General features: G+C 43.4%; 1 protein-coding gene across 1 annotated transcript; it reads left to right on the top strand.

Moving 5' to 3' along the window:
* The first annotated feature begins 840 nt into the window (after positions 1-840).
* Positions 841-20,291, top strand: LOC108704243 (oocyte zinc finger protein XlCOF7.1-like). The gene is made up of 7 exons (XM_018240714.2): positions 841-1,104; positions 1,748-1,783; positions 2,109-2,157; positions 7,303-7,355; positions 7,445-7,568; positions 9,353-11,458; positions 19,290-20,291. Exons 1-7 carry the CDS (start codon positions 841-843, stop codon positions 19,382-19,384), a joined length of 2,727 nt encoding a protein of 908 aa, XP_018096203.2. The 3' UTR covers positions 19,385-20,291.
* The last annotated feature ends 4,213 nt before the right edge of the window (positions 20,292-24,504 follow it).

Consider the following 24,504-nt stretch of genomic DNA (forward strand, 5'->3'; position numbering starts at 1 on the left):
CTCTTTTAAATTTGGGCCCATCCAAGGTTCCTCTCGGGTACAGTGTATTTACATATTAGAGTTGAGCTGTGGATTCCTATTGGATCACCAATTGGAATGGAAGCTCAATGTTGCCCCCCTTGTGGCCACTTGCAGTATCTACCCAGGGAAATCACTGTCAGGCACAGTAGGAGGGGGACAGCCAATCACAGCCTACTGATTGGTTCCTGCCGGCTCCCCTGCACAGCCTGGACATTCAGGGAGCAGCTAGTGGAGAGCAGATGGGCAGGGCTAGTAGGGATTTGCCAAATATTTTCAATAAAGCAACCAGAAAAAAAAAAAAAAAATAAAAAAAAAAAGAAGAAACAAACAAAAAAAAAACAACCTTTTTTCTTTAAGCGTATTCCTTTTACATGTAAAACAATATAATGCACTAGCACATTTTTATTTATTGATTGATTGATTTAGAACCCTCATTTTGTAGGCAATTATAATATATGATGTGGCTTTTACATGGTGCTAAAGATGAATATCATTTTTATAAAAAAACAGCAGCTTTATAGTATCTCCCTATAGATGTTCTCTAGTCCCTGTCTGTGTTTCAAGTGAGAGGTGGGTGTGTTCTAACGTTCCCTGCCAGAAGTACAGAAGGACGGGGACAGCCAATCACAGCCCTGCAGTCACACAAGCGCAGGCAGACTTCAGTTCCTTATCAGATCCTGCTAACTGCTGATTGGTTCCTGTCCAGTGGCGGAACCACCAGGGGTACAGGAGGTGTGATTGCACCGGGGCCCGCACCCCCTCGGGGCCCGCCGGAAGTCCAGGCGTGTGCAAATCCGCACCTGGGCCCTGCCAGGCGTCATGCGTGAGCAACCAGCAGCAGAGGAGCAGGGGGTGGTGGGCGCTGTCGGTACCGCAGGGAGTGATTTGGTGCAGATGGCAAGTGTCGGTGGCTTTGCTGCCCTTCCCGGGGAGGGGGGGCACTCTGATGCTTTCACTAATCACCGACAGCTTCTCCGTGGGGCCCCCGGCTTCCACCCTTGCTCCTCTCCCAGATCTGCCTTACTGCCTCTGCCGTGCAGCCCTCCTCTCGTGCCCACCCCACAAGGTCACCGTGCTGCTCAGGTACCGCAACTTTTCACTGGGCTCCTCCTGGGTCAACGCCACTGTCTGCCGCTTCCTCCTGAACACCCGGAGATATTGGGCAGGAGCGCAGGAAGGAGGGGGCAACAGCCAGCCTGGGGTAACTTAATGCCCTTCAGCGGCCCGGAGGAAGCTTCCCATGCCTTTCTTGTCTCCTGGTAAAGAGGAATAGTAAAAAAAAAGTGACCAGACCAGGAGCAGCGTCTCCCAAGCAGCCAGGCCCGGATTTGTGGCGAGGCCACATAGGCCCGGGCCTAGGGCGGCATGCCGCCCAGCCGCTCTGTGGGGAGCCTGCTTTTGCGCCAGCTCGCACGCTTTTGCGCCAGCGCGTGGTAGTGCGGGCGGGCGCTAGGAACACGCGGGGCGCACAGCCTAGGGGCGCCGCCCAGCGAATCCGGCGCTGCAAGCAGCGGCATTGCCGTTCTTTTGCTAAGCACAGCTTTTGGACTTTGCTTGAGAAACAAAACTCCAGCAATGAATCAGTTGCCTGGCCCTGTCTATTTAACTGCCTCTGATGTATCTAATTCAAGTTCACATAGCATGTTTAGCAGCGTTCTGTGCTTAGGCTGTCGAGGCCAGGGCGTAAGTATTGGCTTAACTGTAACGGCATTTTTGCCTTCTTAAGTCATCTCTGCGCTCCACTTGCCGACGCTACGAAAACGTTAGTGCTGTTTTGGTGCCAGGCTAAGCTTGAATCTACCAAAGAATTCCGTACCCGCTGCTTCTACTTTCCTAGCAGTCGCCTTTCTTTCTCTTCACTTCTTACTTTACAGCAAGACGCAAGTACCAGTTGTGCACAAGCACAGGTTGTTTACGTTGGTCAGTATGTTAACGGTTTATTTTCTTGTGGGAATCCCTGGTTCACTCTGAGAGGGGTAAAAAGAAAAAAAAAGAAAAATAAAAGGCAAATGTGCTGCTGCACAAGCTGCAATGCCAAAAGCTGCTATCAACTTTGTCAACTCTGTCCCTGCTTTTGTTACTTTCAGAAGCATGCTTTGGATATAGAGGTACATATGTGTATTCCAAAACACAGTGGTAAGTGTGAGCTTTCCATATTCTAGCACCTATTAAATCATTCGATTTGCAAGCAATTAGCTGTGTGCATGTGGAAGTGAACGCAGACCGAGACCTGGAAATGTTCAACTTTTGTTTGCGTGTTCACTCCCCACCTTCTACCTTATTCAGGAAAACGCAATGGTGGTACGGAGGTGTTATGGGTCCAGGTGACAAGTACCGATGAGTGTAGGACACAGGCAGGCCATGTTGCACTGTGTGCGCTTAGTGTACTGCACTTATGACTGTAAGTGCGCCATTGTTGTATGTCAACTATACTCATTGATACTCCACATGTATCTTGCCATACAGCTGTATAGTTCATGTGACATAGTTATTTCACTTGTGTGAGGCAAACTTTCAAATGTTTACCCCTTTAGTAATAATGATACATTTTCAGACAAATACAAGAAGTCCTCTGCACTCAACCCATTAAAGATACATTTAAGACATTGAGATATTTTGTGCCTTAAGCAAAAAAAAAAACCCACGTACCCTTTAAACAAAAACAGGGATTGTTTGTCCATATATTGCAATATAATTAACCTGGCCAACGGCGTCAAAGTCATCCCATATCTGTCCATTCCTACACTCAAATTGCATCTGATTCAGGAAGAATTCTATTGCTTCATTATATATTTGACGCAGAGACTAAGTTTTGCCCAGTGGCGCAACTACCAGGGCTGCGGGAGTGCGAACGCACCCAAGCCCGCCAGAACTTCGATGATGGTTATCGAGGATGGCTGGACAGGGCGAGATTTTACATGCATGCAGGGCAGCACATGATTCATAGGGGGAGGGCCCCGGATGCCTATCCTGTACCAGGGCCCACCGTCAAGTAGTTACGCCACTGCTCCACACAGAAAATTTAAAAGCAGAAGAATCTCTGAAGATGTGATCCAAGCCAGACCTGCTGCATCATCAATCACTGTGTGTGCTCTTAAAAACAAAGCTTTGTGCAACAGCAGGTGAGGTAACATTTTGTACCATACAAAGTTTGGCTATTTTAAGAGCGCACACAGTGATTGATGATGAGGCAGAATTTCTGTAGGGGGAACACTTTGCCTCTTAATTTCCATTATTGGCCCTCCACCATGTAGACCAGAAAAATTTGGGCCCTTAGTAGGGAAGGGCGAATTTGACCCCTTTTGTTTCACCAAAAATTTGCCGTCGGCAAAACGTCGCGAACCCCCATTAAAGTCAATAGGTGTAAAAAAAAAAATTGACGTGCGGCAAAATTTTTTTGACGCACATCTTTTTTTTTAACGCACAACGCCATACTAGTCTATGGGCATCATTTTTGCAGCGAAACATTTCGCTGCAATAAATTCGCCCATCGGTAGCAAAGAAATTGGACAGCACAGAAACGGTTCTTTCTGAATTTAGGAACTAGTCGTTACCCTTCAGTCAGCAGGGCCGGATTTGTGGAAAGACCACCTAGGCCCGGGCCTATGGCGGCAGAATTTTAGGGTTCAAAAACACTGGGGATGCACTGGAGATACAATAATTTTTTACATTTCCCGTGAACGAAACCCCATTGCTCCTGTCCCCCTGGAGGGGACAGTCACAGGGGTGACGAATGGCAGTGGGCCTAGGGGCGCCCACTTTGTAAATCCGGCCCTGTCAGTCAGAGTCTCCGGCTTTTGAACCTCCTGTGTCCAGGCTGCATTGGGTAGAGCAAGGGGAGTGGGGGGCTGACAGGAGCAAGGCCAGTAGAAGAGCCAGCCAAGCAGTGACAGACTCGCTGCCCCTGAGTGATGTGAATTTCCCGCCCACACTGGCTCTGTAAGATGGGCTATGGACTTGCTAAAAAGCTAATTGTTGGCTCATTAACCGGTAAGGAATTGGATTTGAACTATTTCATTGCTGTCATTAGCCATTTTAATTTTTAACCCATGGAAATTTGATATTCATTTTAAATATATGTGCTGAGGTTATTATCTATGAATCCAGTGTCGTCTTGCTATGAGTACTGGGGGTATTTATACATAGAATTGCTACTGTGCCATCTTGATATGAATTCTGAGGGTATTTTACATGAAGTTGCCACTGCATTCATTCTGCTAAGTGTTTGATGGGCATTATAAATGAAATTGCATGAGTGGCTTTTTTTCAGAACAATGAGATTTATAGGAAGAGGTTTAGAAGAAGAGCTAAAATAAATGCCTCGCTATCTCTATATTCAAAGTGGGCATGATCTTACTTCTGCAGTAACAGCCCCTGAGTTTGCTCATAGGCTTTACAGAGAGATATGAAAAATTGACACTTTGCCATCCGTCTGTAGTTCTGGGGTATTTATATGTGAAATTGACACTTTACCATCCTTCTATAGTTCTGGGGATTTTATACATGAAATGCTCCCACTATTTTGTGCAGGGGGGCCCTGACATCCGAAGTTACACCACTGGTTTAGACCATTTTGACAGCTAATCTGCCCGTGTATGGAGGCTTCCGACAGGTCTTTCCGATCGATATCTGGACACGATATCGATCGGGAAGGTTTGATTTTTTTTTCAGACCGACCCGTGGGACTTGCAGGGCCGGAACTAGGGGTAGGCAGAGTAGGCGGCCGCCTAGGGCACAATAATGATGGGGGGGGCACACTTTTAGGGGGATTTTGTTTTCTTTTTTTTAAACCCTGTTTTAATTGGCCTTTATTCGTTTTTCAATTTTATAAACCGCCTATTCCAACCCCCTCTTGCCCGTGATTTGTATTGTGGGCACTCCCCACCTCCCTCTTGGCTGCTGCTGGCACAGCTACATATTTGTGGGCAATATGGTGGATTTTTGGCTCCTGCTGGCACAGGTACAGATTGGGGGCAATATGAAGGATTGGCTGCTGATGGCACACGTACAAATGGGGGTAATATGATAGCTGCTGGCACAGGTACAGATTGGGGGCAATATGAAGGATTGGCTGCTGATGGCACATGTACAAATGGGGGTAATACGATAGCTGCTGGCACAGGTACACAGATGTTTGGGGCATTATGATGGATTTTTGGCTTCTGCTGGCACAAACAATTAGAGGCAATATGATGGATTTTTTGGCTGCCGCTGGCATAATTACAGACTGGGGGTAACACTATGATCGATGTTTTATTTTATGCTGGCACAGGTACAAATTAGGGGCAATATGATGGATTTTTTGGCTCCTGCTGGCACAGGTACAAATTAGGGGCAATATGATGGATTTTTTGGCTCCTGCTGGCACAGGTACAAATTAGGGGCAATATGATGGATTTTTTGGCTGCTGCTGGCATAATTACAGACTGGGGGTAACACTATGATGGATGTTTTGTCGTATGCTGGCCCAGGTACAGATTGGGGGCTTGGGGGTAATCTGAGTGATTGACTGCCGTTGGCACAGGTACAAATAGGGGTAATATGATAGGCCCTGGCACAGGTACAGGGGGCAGTATGAATGGTAAGATGTTAAATGATAATGTAGGGTTGGGTGGGGGTGCACTGATTGAAGGCCTTGCCTAGGATGCCAAAATACCTTGGCTTGACCCTGCGTGGGAGCCCGTTGCGCTCGTCATAATCCGATCGTTCAGATATATGGCTGACCGTTCAGATTACCCACCAAATAGCCCTGCCTTTAGTGGCATATGGGGAAAAGATGGGCTTGTTTGGCGATGTTGCGTATGGCCACTTGTGCTTTATTAGCAGACTCATGCAGCCATTACACAACAGTAAGAAACTGTAACAAGCTGTATAGTAAGTATCCTCAGTATAAATCTTGAGCACAGCCATTTGTATTAACACCACACAGTTCCCATTTGCTCTGTTATACCCGCCCCTATAAACTCACAGTAGCGATGCCCCGGGCTTATTCTTTGCACGGGAGGAATTCTATAGACTTTATATAGAGGAGACTGGGTGCCACCGCAGCCAATCACAACGCCGCTTATTTTACAGACGTGATTTCCAGGTCCGAGAGAGGAAAAACCTCATTTGTCTCCCCGGCAGGAAGGGAAATACACGCGCACTTAGTGAAGGTGGCTGTTCTACTGGAGCCGGTGTGGGTCAGTCCCGACGATAAAACAATCGCATGTGAGGCGAGTACAGACAGTAAAACACCTTCTCGAATGTCTCCGCCTTCAGTTCTGATCCCAGTGTCTGCCGAGCAGGACTAAACGTCAGTTGTGACGTATATCAGCATCCCCGGTACCTGGAAGTGGCTTTTAGCGTAGTCCTATTCCCTTACTCGCAGTGTAGTGTTAGGAAGCGGAAGTATTTGTCTGTGACGTTTTCCGGTGTGTCTCAGTTCTGCCTGAGCGGGTGAGTGTTAGTGTACACGGTTCAGTCACGCTAAACCCAACGCTTATAAGCTCCTCCCTTTCTCTTTCCTTAGATTTTGGGAGTCTCTGCTGCATTCAGTTACTCTACAGCATTCAACTCCCAGCAGCCTTCCTCTTATAGTTCAGCAACTTCTGTGGCCCCTTCCTGTTTGTATAGGAAGGAAATGGGCTGTTGGTACCACTGGGTTTGCAAATGCTGCTGAATCTCTCATAGGCCTTAACTATGTATTTGTGTCACTCTGTTTGGACCTCAGTGCAATAAAAATGCAGAAGATTCTCTCTAATCTCAGTCTGAGCCTCTGAGGAACACTTGTCATTTGCATTGAATGAGCTTGAACTGCCGCAGCCTGGGATCCATTGTCTTCTGTCTCGTTTGCCTCTTGTTCCTTTGCCCCGAACAGTCCAAAATGTAACAGTCATTCAACCCTGATAATCTTCCATTGTAATGTCTATCTGCTTCATTCCAGCTCAGTCCCTCCCACGAGGAGCCAATGGGAATGTGGGAGGAAGCGAGTGACACAGGGATGAAGGGGAAGAAGAAGAAGAAGGATAAAAATGAGGAGGAGGAGGAGCGGGGGAAGAAGGAGAGAATGGTGAATCTGACACTGGAGATGATCTATCTGCTGACTGGAGAGGTGAGGGGCACTGTGACTGGCACACTGACAAGAGACTGTCTGTCTGTACAAAGGGGGTCTCTCTGCAGCTCAAACACCATTCTCTCTTCCTTTCAATATTTAGCACTACATCCCTAGGAAGAAGTCAGATGATGGGGGGGCCCTGCATGCCCCTGGCTCCGTCATACAGAAGGAAAATAACAAGAATGACAAGAAGATCCTGGAACTCATGTCCAACATCATCCAGCTGCTGACTGGAGAGGTGGGTACAGCGGCCCCTTATTGTTTAGTAACAGTGGATGATAATCCCTTTCTCTGGCTGGGGGATGACTGGAACATTGTGTGTGACAGGTTGCCATAAGGACTCATCATGTTTCCATCTATTTTTCCTTGGACGAGTGGGACTATATAAAAGGAAACAAGGACCTTTATGAAGAAGGGATGAAGGAGGAGCCACAGCAGCTCCCACCACTGGGTGAGTAATGGGAGCAGGGCACAAAATAATAACAGCTGGTGTGTAAGTGAACTAGGGTCAGACAAGTTGGATCTCAGCTTGCAGAGAAACACAGGCCCAAGTGGAGGTGATGTTTCCTGGTGCAGATACAACGGGCAGACAATCAGCAGTGGAGGAGCTGCATTTCTCCACAAGCCAAGATTCAACTGGTCTGGCCCTAGCCTTAAGAGAAACAGTACAAGGGATGTGTGGGAACATCAGAAACACAAATGAGCTGCTGACAGTAAAGCAGGAGCAGTGAGTTACATATGATGATTACACAGTAATACTGCTGATCTAGGGACAGGATACTAAGGAGCAGTTTGTGCATAAGAAAATACCATTAGATGTTTACCTGGGGATGGTAAAAATGTCCCAAGGGGATATAACTATTTAGATACCGGCAGATCTCCCAAGAATCACAAGCTGGGTGGGCTGGTAGCTCCGCAATGCCTGTCAGTCTCATTCTTCCTTCTCTGTCAGCACCATTGCTGTTCTTGTTTGTAATTCTTGGCCATTAAACTTAGCATTAAACTCTTTTAGCTAAAGAAGGAATGTGCTTAAAAAAGTTGTGTTTCTGGTTACTTTATTGAAAATTTATGCAAAATCCCTACTAGTTCGCCAATCTGTTCCACCTGCTGCTGCCTCCTTTCCCAGGCTGTGCAGGAGAGCTGGAGGCACTCGGCTCACTGCACTGTAGAACAGGAACCAATCAGCTGCTAGCAGGACCTGATAGGTAACTGAAGCTTGTTTGTGCTTGTGTGACAGCAGGGCTGGGATTGGCTGTCCCCCTACTACTATGCTTCTGGCAGGGACCATTAGAACACGCCCACCACTCATTTGAAACACAGACAGGGACCAGTGAACATCTATGGGGAGCTCCAATAAATGGGCTATTTTAAAGATAAATTGTAGCACAATGTGAAACCAACACCCTTAAAGTGCCTACAAAATTAAGGGTTTTTTTCTTAAAAAAATGTTTACCCCATATGTCTCCTTTACAGTGCTGAGTACCACCGGTTCTCCTGCACAGCCTGGGAAAGGAAGCAGCAGTAAGTGCACAGATGGGCTGGACCTGTAGGGATTTTCCAGAAATTTGCAATAAAGTAACCAAAAACATTGTCAAGTCCATTCCTTCTATAACTTAAAGAGTTTAAAGGAGACATATAGGATAAATGAAAATAAACTAATTTTGCAGGCAATTATAAGTAATATATGGTGTTGCTTTTACATGGTGCTAAAAATTAATATTATCTTTAAAAATAGCCCCTTTATTAGAGCTCCCTATAGATGTTCTCTGGTCCCTGTCTGTGTTTCAAATGAGGGGTGGGCGTGTCCTAATGTTCCCTGCCAGAAGCACAGTAGGAGGGGGACAGCCAATCACAGCCCTGCAGTCACACAGGCACAGACAGGCTTCAGTTCCCTATCAGGTCATGCTAGCTGCTGATTGGTACCTGTCCTACAGTGCAGTGAGCTGAGTGCACAGCCTGGGAATTCAGGGAGCAGGAAGGGAAGGGAGTGATTATTAGGGTTTTTGCAGAAATATTCAACAAATCAGCCTGAAACACTACTTTTTTTAAGCACAATTCTTATAATGTCCTGGTACATTCTTATTTTTTTACACAAAATGTTTCCTTTAATGTTCTGGCACAATCTTGTGTTTTAACTGCATTTCCTGCATTTTCTGACACAATTAATCCCTATATATATATATATATATATATATAACATGTGATAATGATTTCTCCTGTTTGTATCTTTGCCAGACTGTGATTATGAAGCTAAAAGAGATATTCCAGCTAATCTGGGAGGAGCATTATCTTATAATAATGAGCCAAGCAAGATTGTTGCTGAAAAAGCAGATTTTTGTGCAGATGGAAACCTCACACACCCTGAAATTTCTCCAGAGGAACAGCCCCCACCGGCCAATGGGATTAAAGAGGAAGTGGCTTCATGGGAAGGGGAAAACCAATTAGATTTAAGCATTAATCCACTTACAGAACAGATCCAGGGAACAGATCCACCTGCTCCTATCATGGGGTGCAATCTAAATAACAGCTTGTCAGACAGTGATATATCAGATGATATAAAAGTGGAGGTGGCTCCATGTAAAGAAGAAGGAAACCTTATTGTTTTAGAATCAATGCAGGAAGCCAATAAATCTGCTCCTAGTATGGGAATAGAAACCCCTACTTCTATGATGGAAAATCTAAATACAAGCTTGTTAGACAGTGATGCATCCAATGGGATTAAAGAGGAATCGGCTTCATGTGAAGAGGGAAACATATCAGATTGCAACATTAATCCACTTACCGAACAGATACAAGGAACAGATCCTCCTACTCCCAACATGGAGATGTACAACTGTTCTGAGTGTGATAAACACTTCAGAACTGAGACCGGTCTTCACAAGCATCAGAAAACCCACACAGGAGCAAAACCATGTGTCTGTTCTGTGTGTGGGAAACATTTTGTATGCAATGCAAAACTTATTATACATCAGAGACGTCACACAGGAGAGAAACCGTTCTCTTGTCCTGAATGTGGAAAATGTTTTACTCGTCGCTCGAACCTTACTGATCATTTAAGAGGTCACACAGGGGAGAAACCGTATTCTTGTGCCGTATGTGGGGAAAAGTTTTCATATCAATCAACCTTTAACAGACACTTCAGGGTACACACAGGAGAGAAACCATTTTCTTGCTCTCAATGTTGGAAACATTTTACGTGTCACGCAGCTCTTACTGCACATCAAAAAAGTCACGGAGTGAAAAAACCATTCTCTTGTTCCGAATGTGGCAAATGTTTTGCTCAGCGCTCGAAACTTGCCGAGCATCACCGAACACACACAGGGGAGAAACCGTTTTCTTGTTCTGAATGCGGGGAAAGGTTTACATATCGCTCACTCTTAAAGAGGCACGGCAAGATCCACACAGATGGGGAATCATTAATTTGCCCTGAATGTGGGAAATATTTTACATCTCACTCAGCTCTTACTGCGCATCAAAAAAGTCACGGAGTGGAGAAACCGTTCTCTTGCACCGAATGCGGTAAATGTTTTGCTCAGCGCATGCATCTTACTGAGCATCACCGAACTCACACCGGGGAGAAACCGTTTTCTTGTGCCTTGTGTGGGGAAATGTTTACTTATCGCGCACAGTTTAATAGGCACAAGAAAAAACACACTGAAGGGGAATCTTTCACTTGCTCTTACTGTAGGAAACGTTTTGCGTCTCGCTCAGATCTCACTGCACATCGCAAAAGTCATAAAGTGAAGAAACTGCTGCCTTGTAGCGAATGTGGGAAATGTTTTAAATACCAGTCGCAGCTTATTGTACATCAGAGAGTCCATACTGGGGAGAGACCTTATTCTTGCTCTGAATGCGGGAAAACATTTAAAGAACTTTCGAGCCTCAAAATGCATCAGAGAATTCACACAGGGGAGAAACCACTAACACGTGTCTCAGACCTTCCTGTACATGGCACAGTTCAGGCAGTAGAGAAACCGAACTCTTGTTCCGAGTGTGGGAAATGTTTCAGCGATCACTCACATCTTAAAGCACATGGGCGAATGCACACGGCGGAAAAAACATTTTCCTGTTCTGAATGTGGGAAATGTTTTGTCTGGGCCTCAGACCTTAAAGTGCACCTTAGAGTTCACACAGGAGAGAAACCATTCACTTGTACTGAATGTGGCAAATGTTTCACCCGTATCTCAAACCTAAACGAACATCTCAGAATTCACACAGGAGGCAAATTATTCACTTGCACTGAATGCGGTAAATGTTTTGCACGACGTTCCCTGCTTGCTGCACATTCCCAGCTACACACAAGCGAGAAACCATTGTCAGACAATAACTGTACCGTGAAGAGTGAGTAACATGCAATTATGATGCTACCAAATTATGATGATTCACTGTTAATGGATACATTTTGTGTTTAAAACTAGAAACCTAGATAATGGATCCAGTATCTACATTGGCTCATATGTTGGTGGCTTGATAGGACTGATTTAACCAAAAGGCCTTTTTTTTTGATAAAACAGATCATTAAGCAGAATCATGGGCAAGTATAGTTTTAAGGCAACCAACAATTCCATTGCCTCAGCAAATAAAGCTATCAGTCGGTTTCTGTTTCAACCATTTGGTTCTGGTGTGAATGCACATGGCTGAGCTACATGGACAGGAATGATGCTGTGAAGCTTGTATTAAGATGTTGAAAAGAGGCCCACAAGTAATTCACACTTAACTGGGATGAGAACAAGTGGCCAGTAAAATAGAGAGAGGCTGATGTGGCCAAACCAAGCACAGTATGAGAAGCAGAGGAATAAATTCTATTTAAGGTGTATCTGAGGTCAAAGGCTTACAAGCTTTAAACAGGGAAAGATCATCTGAGGCAGAATTTCTCATTTACATTGCACATAATTCACTCTACCATTTAAACTTATTTTTTTTTTTGCTTTAATATTGTTGTGGAAGCGCCATCTCAGTATATTGTGCCTGATTCTGAACTTTGAGAAGGAGACGGCACTTCAGGATGAAACTGCTTTGAGACAGCGATTGTTTGCATTGTACTTCAAGCAGGATTTTTCTTGCTTGGTGCTATTCTCATGTGTACCACTAGGTGGGGCTAGGGACTTTTAACAGTGCAAACAAATCCTTCAGCAGAGGTGTCGGGAAGCTGATATCTGCTTAGTTACCCATTGTTCAGCTGATGGGCTGCTGGGGTAATATCAACTTGTGTAGTATAGCAGTAAGAGCAGAGCCACTCGTGGAGATTCAGTCACCCTGCAACACATCGCCTCTTCTTTGGATGACTAATCTCCCCGAACTGCATTCCCGCCGGCAGAAAACAAATCAGCGGCAGGATGGAGGAAACTTCGGATGATTTTGGAAAACAAATTGCTCCGAGTGCCAACCCTCTGGCGATTTAGATTCTAGCCGGCGGGAGGGCACTGCAGGGAGACTAGTCGCCTGAAGAAGAGTCGATTTGTCCATGGGCGACTAATCTCCCCGAATCACCACGTATGTCTTTGTCCTAAAGAGTGACAGAAGTTTTAGCGCACAGTCACATGGTTGGGGGCACCTAGGAAATGGACATTGTGTGTAGCACTAAGCCAAATTTCAAAAATAAAGGAGACATTTTTTGTAAAAAAAAACAAAAAACAAAAAAACAAGAATGTACCAGTGCATTATGCTGGAACAGATGGGCGAGACTATTAGGGATTTTGCAGAAATTTACAATAAAGTAACCAGAAACACAACTTTTTAAAGTACATTCATTCTATATCTAAAAAACTAAAATGCTCTTCGTTTAAAGGAAAACTATACCCCTCAAACAATGTAGGTCTCTATTAAAAGATACTGAGTAAAACAGCTCATGTGTAAAACCCTGCTTCATGTAAATGAACCATTATCATAATAATATACTTTTTTAATAGTATGTGCCATTGGGTAATCATAAATAGAAAATTGCCATTTTAAAAAATAAGGGCCGCTCCCTGAGATCGTAAGATTCACTGTGCACACATACAAACCACATGTAAGGTCACATGAGCCAATTAACAGACAGATTTCTGCCTTTTGCTTCCTCACTTCTTCCTGTTACAGTTAGTGTTGTAGTATTTCTGGTCAGGTGATCTCTGAGGCAGCACAGATAGAGTCACGAAATGGTGGTTCAAGGCAAGAGATGTAAAAGTGCAATATTTATGTAAATATATATTCCAGTTTGGTAAGATTCTTTAATATGTCATTCAATTTGATATAAACTATCTGTTGCTTAAGTATTCATTTTGGGGGTATAGTTTTCCTTTAAGATGGCCATGGGACAGGAAGGTGCAGCAAGGAACATTGGAGTGCGCTCAGTGTCCAGAAGTGTGTGTGATGGAAAGTGTGTAGCTGTGTGTGCAGCTGAGATCCCTACAGTAGAGCAGACAAGTGACAGAAGTGGCTTATAGGTTAGGTGTCTGCATTGCCAACCCAGCAAGTCTGCTCATGTATCCCCAAGGCTCAATATTAAAGGGATGGTTCACCATTAAGTTAACTTTTCTTATGTTATAGACTGGCCAATTCTAAGTAATTTTTCAAATGGTCTTTATTATTTATTTTTAATTATTTTTAAAATTATCTTAACTTCTTCTTCTGAATCTTTCCAGCTTTTAATGGGGGGGGGGGGGTGTCACTGGCCCCATCTAAATAAATGTTCTGTAAATCTATAACTGTATTGTTTTTGCTACTTTTTATTCCTCATCTTTATTCAGGCCTCTCCTATTCATATTTCAGTCCCTTATTCAAATCAGTGTATGGTTGCTAGGGGAATTTGGACCCTAGCAACTTAAAGGCTGAAATTTCAAACTGTAGAGCTGCTGAGTAAAAAGCTAAACAACTCAAAAACCACAATACTAATAAAAAATGAAAACCAATAGCAATTTCTCTCAGAATATCCCCCTCTACATCATACTAAATGTTAATTTAAAGGTGAACAATCCCATTAGACAAGGATCAGTATCCATATTATTGTGACTGAAGGAGCCCCTGCTCTCACCTTTCTAGGTCCGGGGGATCCACATCTCAGTTTTGTTCTCTGCATTAGAAAGCCAAAATTGCAGTTTGATAACCGTCTCTTAAAGGGCACCTGTTGGCTAAAAATGTTATCCCCAACCAAAGGAGCGGGCCAATAGAGCCCACATTCCGGTTGGGGAAAACAGTATTTTTTTTTTTAATGCCCCCCACCAGCGCCACGCTAACAACACTGGAAGGGAGTTCCCGGTACAAGCAGCCATGTCTGGTCACTCACATGCGCATAATGAAAATCTGCCCGGAATTGTTCATGACGCGCATGCAAGTGACACAACATGGCTGCTCGCACCGGGAACTCCCTCCCAGTGCAGGTAACGTAGTGCTGGTGGGGTACATTTTAAAAAGAAAAAAAAAAAACTACTTGTATCCCCAACCCGAATGTGGGCTCTATTAGCTCACACCTTTGGTTGGGGATAAGAATGCAGCTGCTGTGTTTCTGTCAGGAGAGGGAAAACTCAGTGTGCCCTGCCAACCAAACCTGAAAAATCCCTTTTTACTACTTTGAAGGGCTGAATGCTACATTACGAGATTAATAATTAGTGACAGAGGTGACACATGGGGATATAAAGATTTTGACTGGACTATTGAAACATGGCTGGTCTTCCACTTCAAGTGAAAAGCCCAAAAACATAGCGTTGAATGCCCATAAAAGAGTTTGGTTTTATCTAAGCATTTGTCTCGATGTTTTAGAAGCGAAGTAGAAATACAGATGCCCTCTTGAGAAAGTAGTCCAGTTATTGGATTTACCGTTCTTAGATAAGCTTGATGTGTGATAGCATAAGTGTTGTTATTATTACTGTATAATACACAAAAGCCATGAATATCCTGTAAATTATATCCTTATAAACGGTGAGTTCTGATGTCATCAGTTATAAACGGTGAGTTCTGATGTCATTTCTGTCACATGACTCACCGAAACTTGTGTATTATAATAAATAAAGTACCCCCAGTTGTAAAATATGAGGATATTAGAAGTTACCTCGGAGTTTCCTGACCTGTATAAAAACACTCGGCCTTCGGCCACGTGTTTTTATATGGTCATGAAACTCCTCGGTAACTTATAAAATCCTTATATTTTACAAAAGGGGGTACTTTATTCACTATATATTGAACAACAATGGGAAGAGGTATTGGCAGTCTGCTTGTCTACTGGAAACATAGAAAATAAGATGCATTTATATAACTTTAGGGCATGGCCACATGAGCGTATGGATTGCTTCTCTCTGCTTATTGAATATTACTGAGGATGATAGAAGAGGATGTGCTGTGTTTCATATATCATTTCTACATCTTGTCTTGGATTCATATGTATTACCATGGTTTCAGATTCTCAACGTATTTTATTGTAGTATTGGAGCTAATATATATTTGTGTGTGTGTTGCCCCACTTGGATAAAAAACAAAACAAATTATTGGACAGAAATAATTAGAGAGAAAGACTGATAGAGAAAATGGGATTGACAAGGAAAGGGAGAGAGCAAAAAAAAAGAGAGATACAGACAATATTTCTAAATTGTAGAACTTGTATAAAGAACGAGCGAGACATAAAAAAAAGTGCAAAACAGAATTAAGTCGGGTTCTAAAGTTGCCAACAAACTGTAAACATTAGGTAAACTAGTCTCTAGTGCCATGTCCTTAGCAGAATAGTCACGCGCTTTCATGAATCCAATATATTTTGATCTGGAAATTTTCGCTGTTGTCACGAGCCACACATGGAGGTTTTACTTTCCATTATGTAGACCCGAGAAGGTGTAAATCAAGACTGTAAACTTGCGGTGAGCCATCTTCCGTAAACCTCTATGAAAAAGGAAAAGCAAAAGAAATGTGCAAATTATAATTAGGGGCCAGGTCACACAGGGAGTTTTTAGGTTGCATTTTTAAAAAAAAAAACTAGGGATGCACCGAATCTACTATTTGGGATACACAAATTAGGGTCAGGAGAGGAAAAAGTGGAAAAAATTCTTCATTTAATGAAAAGTCACATGATTTCCCTACCTGTCCCTAATTTACATATGCAAATTAGGATTCCGTTCGCCAGGCTCAAGGATTCGGCCTAATCGAAATCCTGCTGAAAAAGGCTGTATCCCGAACCAAATCCTGGATTTGGTGCATCCCTAAAAAAACGGCAGAGATTAAATATGAAGCCCTGTTGAAAATAATGGAATACGTATTATAGCAATTCCCACTGGGCATTTGCCAACATCCATCAGGAGACGCCAGTATTTGTGTTTTTCATCAGAAACACCAATATGCCAAGTAAATGCATATTATTGAGCTCTATGGGACCGCAGGTTTTGAAATACGGGGCACATTTTCAATATGGCGGCCAAACTCTCGCAAGATGGATTGCACATATACATATTTGCTGGTGATGTAATTACGCTGCGTATTGACAATCAGTCCGATGGCGATTCACAAAAGTTTAATAAAATTCTTCCAAGCAGAATTGCGGGGAACAAGAAAAAACAACATGTTGGGAAAAGAAAACTATAGTCTGAAAAACGCACATTATCATGCGCATGTGGTTTTATTGCCATATTTACGCTCTTTAAAAAACACCCCATGTGACCTCGCCATTACTGTTATGAATTAGGTTACATTTTTCAAAGGAATTATTTATATACATAAAACAGTTCTGTTTTTCTATTTGTTGTTGAAGGGAGTTTCACTTTTAAATCAATACTGTTTTATACCTGAGAAATAGATGTTTAAATGAAAGAGCCGTTACAGGTATATTTCTCTTATTTAATTAGCTTTAATCAAGTAACAAACTGTCTGCAAGTTTGAATATATGACTCTGAATTATTAGGCTGTATCTGCGCTAGAAACCAGCGGTTCTGGATACATTGTTTTTCAAATAGACATAAAGGAGAGATTTTGAAAAGTCTGACTTTTTTCGATAATCGACTGAAAACCATGAAATCTTCGGGTTATTGTACGAAACCCAGCGCAGATCAGATATCTTCAAAATGTCAACGGGAAAACTAGCATTGACTTCAACATTGGCAGGTCTGAGATGGAGCATGTTTTTATTCAAACTTTTTAACACCATTGGGTTTAATAAATCACGAAAAATGCAGTTTTTTTTCCTACAAAAAATAGTTTTCCCCCTTTAAGTCCAACCAGAAAAAAATCTGACTTTAATAAATAATCCCCTATCACTTAGTTCAAGAATATATGATTTTCTGATTGTATTTGACTGTATGTATGTGACTGTGCATCGGTATGCGCCAGTGAGTGTGTGTGCTGAGTGGGGAGTGTTGACTGTGAGTAGTGAGTGCGGCATCATCTACAACGTGTCTGGGGTCAGGGGAGTCACTTTTTTTGTGCATGTGCAATAGTGAAGAAGAGGAAAAGTGTCATGGTGCTAGTGATGGTGCCCCATTGTGCCAGTGAGGTTTTGTGTGGGAGTGATGGTGCCACATTGTGCCAGTGGGTTTGTGGACATAAAGTTTGTACTCACTTGCTCTGGAGCAGCAGTGATTTAGGGCCAGAGATAGAGACATAATATTTCATTACACAACTTGTGTCATTGCACTTTCCACTGCTGCTGATGTGCAATACAGTGATGTTCATATTAGTATTTGCCCCTCTACCTGCAAAACAAAAAGAGCCAGTTATCTGCAAACGCCGATTCCTGTTCCTTTTATCCAAGAAGAGACTCCCGCCAGTAAGTGTCCCCTCCCCAGACTTAGTACCGTATACACTTATAAGCCAAGTTTTTCAGCACCTAAAATATGCTGAAAAAGTCTACCTCGGCTACTACTCGAGTCAGTAAAAAACATACGGTACCTAGCTGATCGACTGGACTTGCCTCTTCCCTGAAGCGGATGTTTGCGCTTCTGACCTGCACCTGCGGCTAGTGCTCTCTTCTGGGCGCCGCACAGCCCACTGCCCCTTGCTGCCCTTTTCGGTCACTTCTGCTTTTGTCTATAGCTGCTGAGGACCCTGCTCTGCTGTTAGAGACTGTCCGCACTGTGCCTGCACCTGCATGTAAATTCAACGTTTCAGGCAGGACTCAGGAGGCAGCCAATCACGTAACGCCTGGAGTCCCTCCTCATGAGAGCTTGTATCAGAGAGAAGTTCACATACTGATCAGCAAAACTGGGGGACACTGATTTTGCAGCGATATTCAGCAGCCACAGTATGCATTGTGTATGCCTAGCAGGTATTCAAGCAGATACTTTATTACCTGTGTTGGGCTCTATAAGTGTTTTTGTGTGAACCCTTGTGCCATGCAAAGCAAACAATATGCCAGCTTGTAGGGACTGGTACGCTGGCTGAGTTTATTATGAGTTTATTATGCACACAGTGTATGAGTTGCAGTCTCTGCTCTGAATAAATGTGTGTTAGGGAAAAAACCTTGACTGTGCTTTCCTTGCACTGTCCCTGCAGCTACGAGTCGACTCGATTTATTCCTGTGTACCGGCAGACCATCTGATATTGTTCCTTCCAGGCGCGCTGATCAGGGAACTTGCAAGAAGGACACAATACGTTTGTGTGTTGCAAACAAGTTCAGTTTATTGAAGGTCAAACATAGGCTTATATAGGTTATAAGTAAAGACGTCCCAATATAGTGACGTATCAGCATAGTTATTAGCATAGTATATGTCTGTAATAGGTTCAGCATTCAGGATGGGAAAAAGAGAAATAACAGACAAATGTGTGCATGCGTATTAGCTAAGATATTTTGGCGAGCTGATAATATTGTTTATAGTACATGATGATACTTATGCAAGGTTGTCTAAGAAGAGACAGTACAGCGTCGTACAGAAAAACAAGTACAGAGGCCTACAAGGGTCGGCACGTAGGCATGTTAACCCTTCAATGTGGAATGTCATTTATGGGAAAATTGACCAATTATCTTTATGTTCTGTACAGCTGATAAAAGTTTAGCGTAACATCACTGCAACATGTTTATGTTTTTGTTACCGTAGTTCAGAATTGTTGAAGCCAACATTTCTGAACAATCTCGCATTACAAGTTATTAACTAGCAACAGGCATTACATTAGAAATCTCATACCCACCAACTGAATACACAAATTTGTACCGTACATGGGCTGTTTTATATGGTTATTTTACTGCATATATGGGGGGACTGACTTCTTTTTTTTATCCTGTTAGAAATGGATACCGATACCACTAATCCTAGACCAAAACAAAAATGCAGGTCATACGAAGCTGGTTTCAAACTGAAGGTTGTGTCAAGAGCACAATAACAAGCAATAACAGTATTGCAAGTAAGGAATTTTGTCATTCTGTCATGTTTAGCTAATGGAACTAAGCTGTGGTCTGTAATTATTTTTAAAAGAAAGACCTTGCCTAAAAAGGTCAAATTCCCACCACAAATTACAGTGCATGCACATGTTAAAGGTTGGTTGGATGAAGACAGAATAAAAAAAATGTCTGGAAGAAATTTGGAATGGACGACCAGGAGCAGCCTTAAAAAAGAAACCCTCATTGCTAGTTTGGGATAAGTTCAGAGCCCACACATCTGATGACATAAAACAGTTGGCAAAGTCTTCTCAAGTTACTTTGGCCGTTATTCCAAGTGGGCTTAAATCTGTATTGAAGCCCCTCGATGTGTCTTTAAATAAACCTTTCAAAGACCGTCTGCGACAGATGTGGCATGAATGGATGTCATCTGGTCAAGCTAAACTGACAAAAGCTGGAAATCTAACGAAGACATAGAATTAATAGCAAAGTGGGTTCGAGATGGGAAGATATTCCAGAGGACATGGTGCAACGCGCTTTCCAGAAATGTGGCAGTAAGGACTGTGCTTTGTATGAGAATGACAGCAGTGATGGTGATGACTGCGAACTCAGTGATGATGACAATGTCTATGCTGACGTCCTCACACCAGCTGAAATTGAAGCTCAGTTTGGACATACAGATGATGAGGAGGAATCCAGTTTTGAAGGATTTTAACTTTTTGTGTTTTAGCTTGGTTGCTGCTTGAGCTAAGGCTGTACTTTTAAGGTATCATTGTTGATACCATATTGACCCTTTCTTCACTTACAGGGTTACGGTAGTTTACTGTTTTTATATGAAATAAATACCGTATTCAAAAAACATATAACCCACTCATGCCTCAATTTTTGATTATTGAAACTTACCAGTAGTGTCTGCATTTCTCATCCTAGGCTTATACTCGAGTCAATAAGTTTTCCCAGTTTTTGTAGGTAAAATTAGGTACCTCGGCTTATACTCAAGTATATACGGTAACTGCCAGCCCCAGCTTGGCGCCTGTCACAGAAATCCACATAGCAGAATCAAAGATCGACGGGTCAAATGGATTCACGTTCAGCCTGACCAGTGTGGTGACAGTACTGATATTCCCAGAATGCTCAGCTGGAGGAGGGGAAGCTGTGACTCCTATGGGACAAACCATCAGAGAGCTAATGCCACAGAGTAGGGCTTCCCAGTCCTGCAACATATCCATGGAATCAGTGTCCAGCACAGGAGCAGTTGGATCCCTATAGTAATCATAGGGACTCCCTGCCTTGGAGACATCTCCATCTTTATCACTGTGCAGCACTCTATGTAACTGATAAGGACAAAAAATTAATAATAAAGACCACTAAGCACATGAAGAAAGAGACCAGAGGGGGCTTATTCCTCACAAACATCCGTAGGCCCAAGCAGCCTACGGTCAGTCCGATTTCCCAAAGGCAATCAGTTATATATAATAAACCCTTTAAATAAAGGACACAAATGAAATATACTACATTATTGAATTATTAAAGGAGACCTATAGGATAAATTAAAAAACCCTAATTTTGTAGGTGATATACAGTGTTGCTTTTACATGGTGCTAAAAATTATCTTTAAAAATAGCCCCTTTATTGGAGCTCTCTATAGATGTTCTCTGGTCCCTGTCTGTGTTTCAAACGAGGGGTGGGCGTGTCCTAACGGTCCCTGCCAGAAGCGCAGTAGGAGGGGGACAGCCAATCACAGCCCTGCAGTCATACAAGCACAGACAGGCTTCAGTTCCCTATCAGGTCCTGCTAGCTGCTGATAGGTTCCTGTCCAATTACAATTCTTCTATATCTAAATTAATATAATGCACTGGTGTATTCTTATTTTTTACACAAAATGTCTCCTTTAACAGTAGCATTTACATTTATCCCAGCATTTCCAGACTACAAATCCCATCATACCACGGCCTCTATATAGTCTAGGATGCTGGGACTTGTAGTTCATTCAGACATTTGGTTAAAAATACAAGGTTAGTCATTAGCCCCGAGCAGTCTGACTCAGTACTGCCACTGTTCACCATTTATGCCCTTCCCCAATTTGAACCCAAGCACTTGTGACACTGGTGACAATCTGGAACTGAAGTACCAGCGCATACGTGGCATATGTTTGCAAGGAAACCGAGCCCATTTCCATTGGAAGCACGGCCATTTCTTTAATTGGCACTACTATATCCTTATAGAAAGAAAACAAGTTCTGATCCATCTACAGGTTTCTGGGAGAGACATGCGTTAGCTGCTCAATGTCTGCTCTGCTCCCTATTTAGCAATGGAAATGTACACAAACAAAAGGGAAATCTATACAATAAATTACTGGGTTACAACAAGCACATGCTGAGAAACCTGAGGGGATGAATTGCTCTTGTATAGAGTGTTACCGCTCTTGTTACAGCTTTGGCTGGTGCAGCGTTCACTGGTTTAAGGGTGGGCAACCTGTTGTGGCACTCCCTACACTTGTTGCTGAACTACAGCCCCCAAATCCCTAAAAAGCTTTCTTCTGGCAGGGGATGATGGAAGTTGTAGTTGAGTCACACCTGGAAGACAACCATTAACATGCTCCATAATGGTGTAGGGGCTCAAATAGTATATACAGTAAATCCAGAAAACTCTGGAAATCATGTTGCAATGATATTTCCAATTATAACCCTATTTTGGCACACTCTCTTAAACAGCATTAACCTTTTGCAATCCTGGGCCCTGAATTCCCTTTGCTTATGAAAGATAATGGGAACTGGGATTTACAGTGCAGTGCTTCCTCCTAGTAAGACTGAGGAGCACAACTCAGGGGAATTCCTCTAGAAAAATAAAACACACAGTTTGCAATAAAACCAACTATAATTTCATACAGCAAAGAAATAATAAATGTTAGTGCAAGCTATGCCACAGTCCTACGCTCCACTGAAAAATGCTAATTAGCACATATAACCCTAATTTGGTTACTGTCTCTTTAAATAGCAACTTACCCTTGGCAGTCCAGGGGCCCTGCGTCCCTTTTGCATATGAAAAGTACCAGGAACTGGGAATTACAGCACAGTGCCTCCACCTAGTGAACACTGAGGAACACACCTCAGGGGGATTCCACTAGGAATAATAAAACACACACCGTTTGCAAATAAATAAATATAAACTTTATATAAACTGCAGAAAACGAATACATCATGCACTCCTACACTGGGGACACATGGGACACTACCTAAATCACTATTAGGTACTTAACTGTTGCTCCAACACAGTACTTTTTAATATCAAAGTCCCAATCCCCCGGAAGGGGTTAATAACCAATCAGTTTAAATAAAATGTCCCTTCCCTAGAGCTCTTATTCCCTAGGTAACTACCATTTCCCAAAAGTACCTCTCCCTTTGGAATTTAGTAGCAGGTAAATACACAAGACTTGTCTTCACTTTGGGGCCCCACGCTTGTATCCGTGCCAGTATCCTCCCTTGGGTGGCTCACTCACCGAGTGCTCTCAGAGGCAGTCACACTGGAGATTACAGGCAGCTCTGCAGCAGGATCAATCTCACAAGTGGCACCTTTCTCCTTCTGAGTCTCTAGCAGCTTGACAGGGCACAGGCTGGGTTCAATCTGTACCTCCACAGGTTCCACAGATTTAAAGCTTCTCTGTACGTGTCTTACAGCTACTCGTGCTGGCTCTTTTCAGATCTCTGGGAAACCCCATACATTTGGCTCCAAAGTCAGGCACACCCTCTCTCCCAAGGATGCACTGGGGTGCCCAGCCAATCGGACCGCTCTCCAGCCTATAACTGGGCTGGATGTTGTCACAGGAGAAGGATTCCTCTTGTCCCCTACACACAGTTCAGTCCTTGGCAATATGTCCCTTCCCCAAGAGCTCACATGTCCCTAGGTAGCGCTACCTGCCCCCAAAGTACCTCTCCCTTTGGACTTTGCTGCCCCCATGTGGCAGGTATATGAGTAGAGCTGCCCTCACCCTGGGGAATAACACATGGCCAAAGTATCCAGAAGCAGGAGACAGAAACCAGACTCTCTTTATGTCTGAAGCTCAAATGCTCATTCAGTGCAGAGCACTCTGCAGTGTTCTCTCAGCTTTAATTCAGCACTTTTACCAAGCAGCACTTGCACCCTCTCTCAGCCCGGCTCATTTTATCAGCTCTGTCTGTAATCCTGTGCATTTGTAGGGAGTGAGAGAGTAACAGTGGGATAATAGTCTCTGAGAAGGGAGTGTGACTGTGGCATAGCAAGTATAGTAGGGAGAGATGGTGCCTATAGTAACAGTGGGATAATAGTCTCTGGGAAGGGAGTGTGACTGTGGGATAGCAAGTATAGTAGGGAGAGATGTGTCTATAGTAACAGTGGATAATAGTCTCTGGGAAGGGAGTGTGACTGTGGGATAGCAGGTATAGTAGGGAGAGATGGTGCCTATAGTAACAGTGGATAATAGTCTCTGGGAAGGGAGTGTGACTGTGGGATAGCAGGTATAGTAGGGAGAGATGGTGCCTATAGTAACAGTGGGATAATAGTCTCTGGGAAGGGAGTGTGACTGTGCAATAGCAGGTATAGTAGGGAGAGATGGTGCCTATAGTAACAGTGGATAATAGTCTCTGGGAAGGGAGTGTGACTGTGGGATAGCAGGTATAGTAGGGAGAGATTGTGCTTATAGTAACAGTGGATAATAGTCTCTGGGAAGAGAGTGTGACTGTGGGATAGCAGGTATAGTAGGGAGAGATGGTGCCTATAGTAACAGTGGATAATAGTCTCTGGGAAGAGAGTGTGACTGTGGGATAGCAGGTATAGTAGGGAGATATAGTGCCTATAGTAACAGTGGGATAATAATCTCTGGGAAGGGAGTGTGACTGTGGGATTGCAGGTATAGTAGGGAGAGATGGTGCCTATAGTAACAGTGGATAATAGTCTCTGGGAAGGGAGTGTGACTGTGGGATAGCAGGTATAGTAGGGAGAGATGGTGCCTATAGTAACAGTGGTATAATAGTCTCTGGGAAGGGAGTGTGACTGTGGGATAGCAGGTATAGTAGGGAGAGATGGTGCCTATAGTAACAGTGGGATAATAGTCTCTGGGAAGGGAGTGTGACTGTGGGATAGCAGGTAT

The sequence above is a fragment of the Xenopus laevis genome, chromosome 9_10S, assembly GCF_017654675.1.
Source record: "Xenopus laevis strain J_2021 chromosome 9_10S, Xenopus_laevis_v10.1, whole genome shotgun sequence".
NCBI lineage: Eukaryota > Metazoa > Chordata > Amphibia > Anura > Pipidae > Xenopus > Xenopus laevis.

What these genes read in the sequence shown, in the direction of transcription:
- LOC108704243 (XM_018240714.2), top strand. Translation starts at nt 841, where the DNA reads ATGCGTGAGCAACCAGCAGCAGAGGAGCAGGGGGTGGTGGGCGCTGTC. An exon ending in AAGGTCACCGTGCTGCTCAG is followed by an intron (nt 1,105 to 1,747) that starts GTACCGCAACTT and finishes TGCCTTCTTAAG; the next exon opens with TCATCTCTGCGCTCCACTTG. An exon ending in CAATAACTGTACCGTGAAGA is followed by an intron (nt 11,459 to 19,289) that starts GTGAGTAACATG and finishes TTATCCTGTTAG; the next exon opens with AAATGGATACCGATACCACT.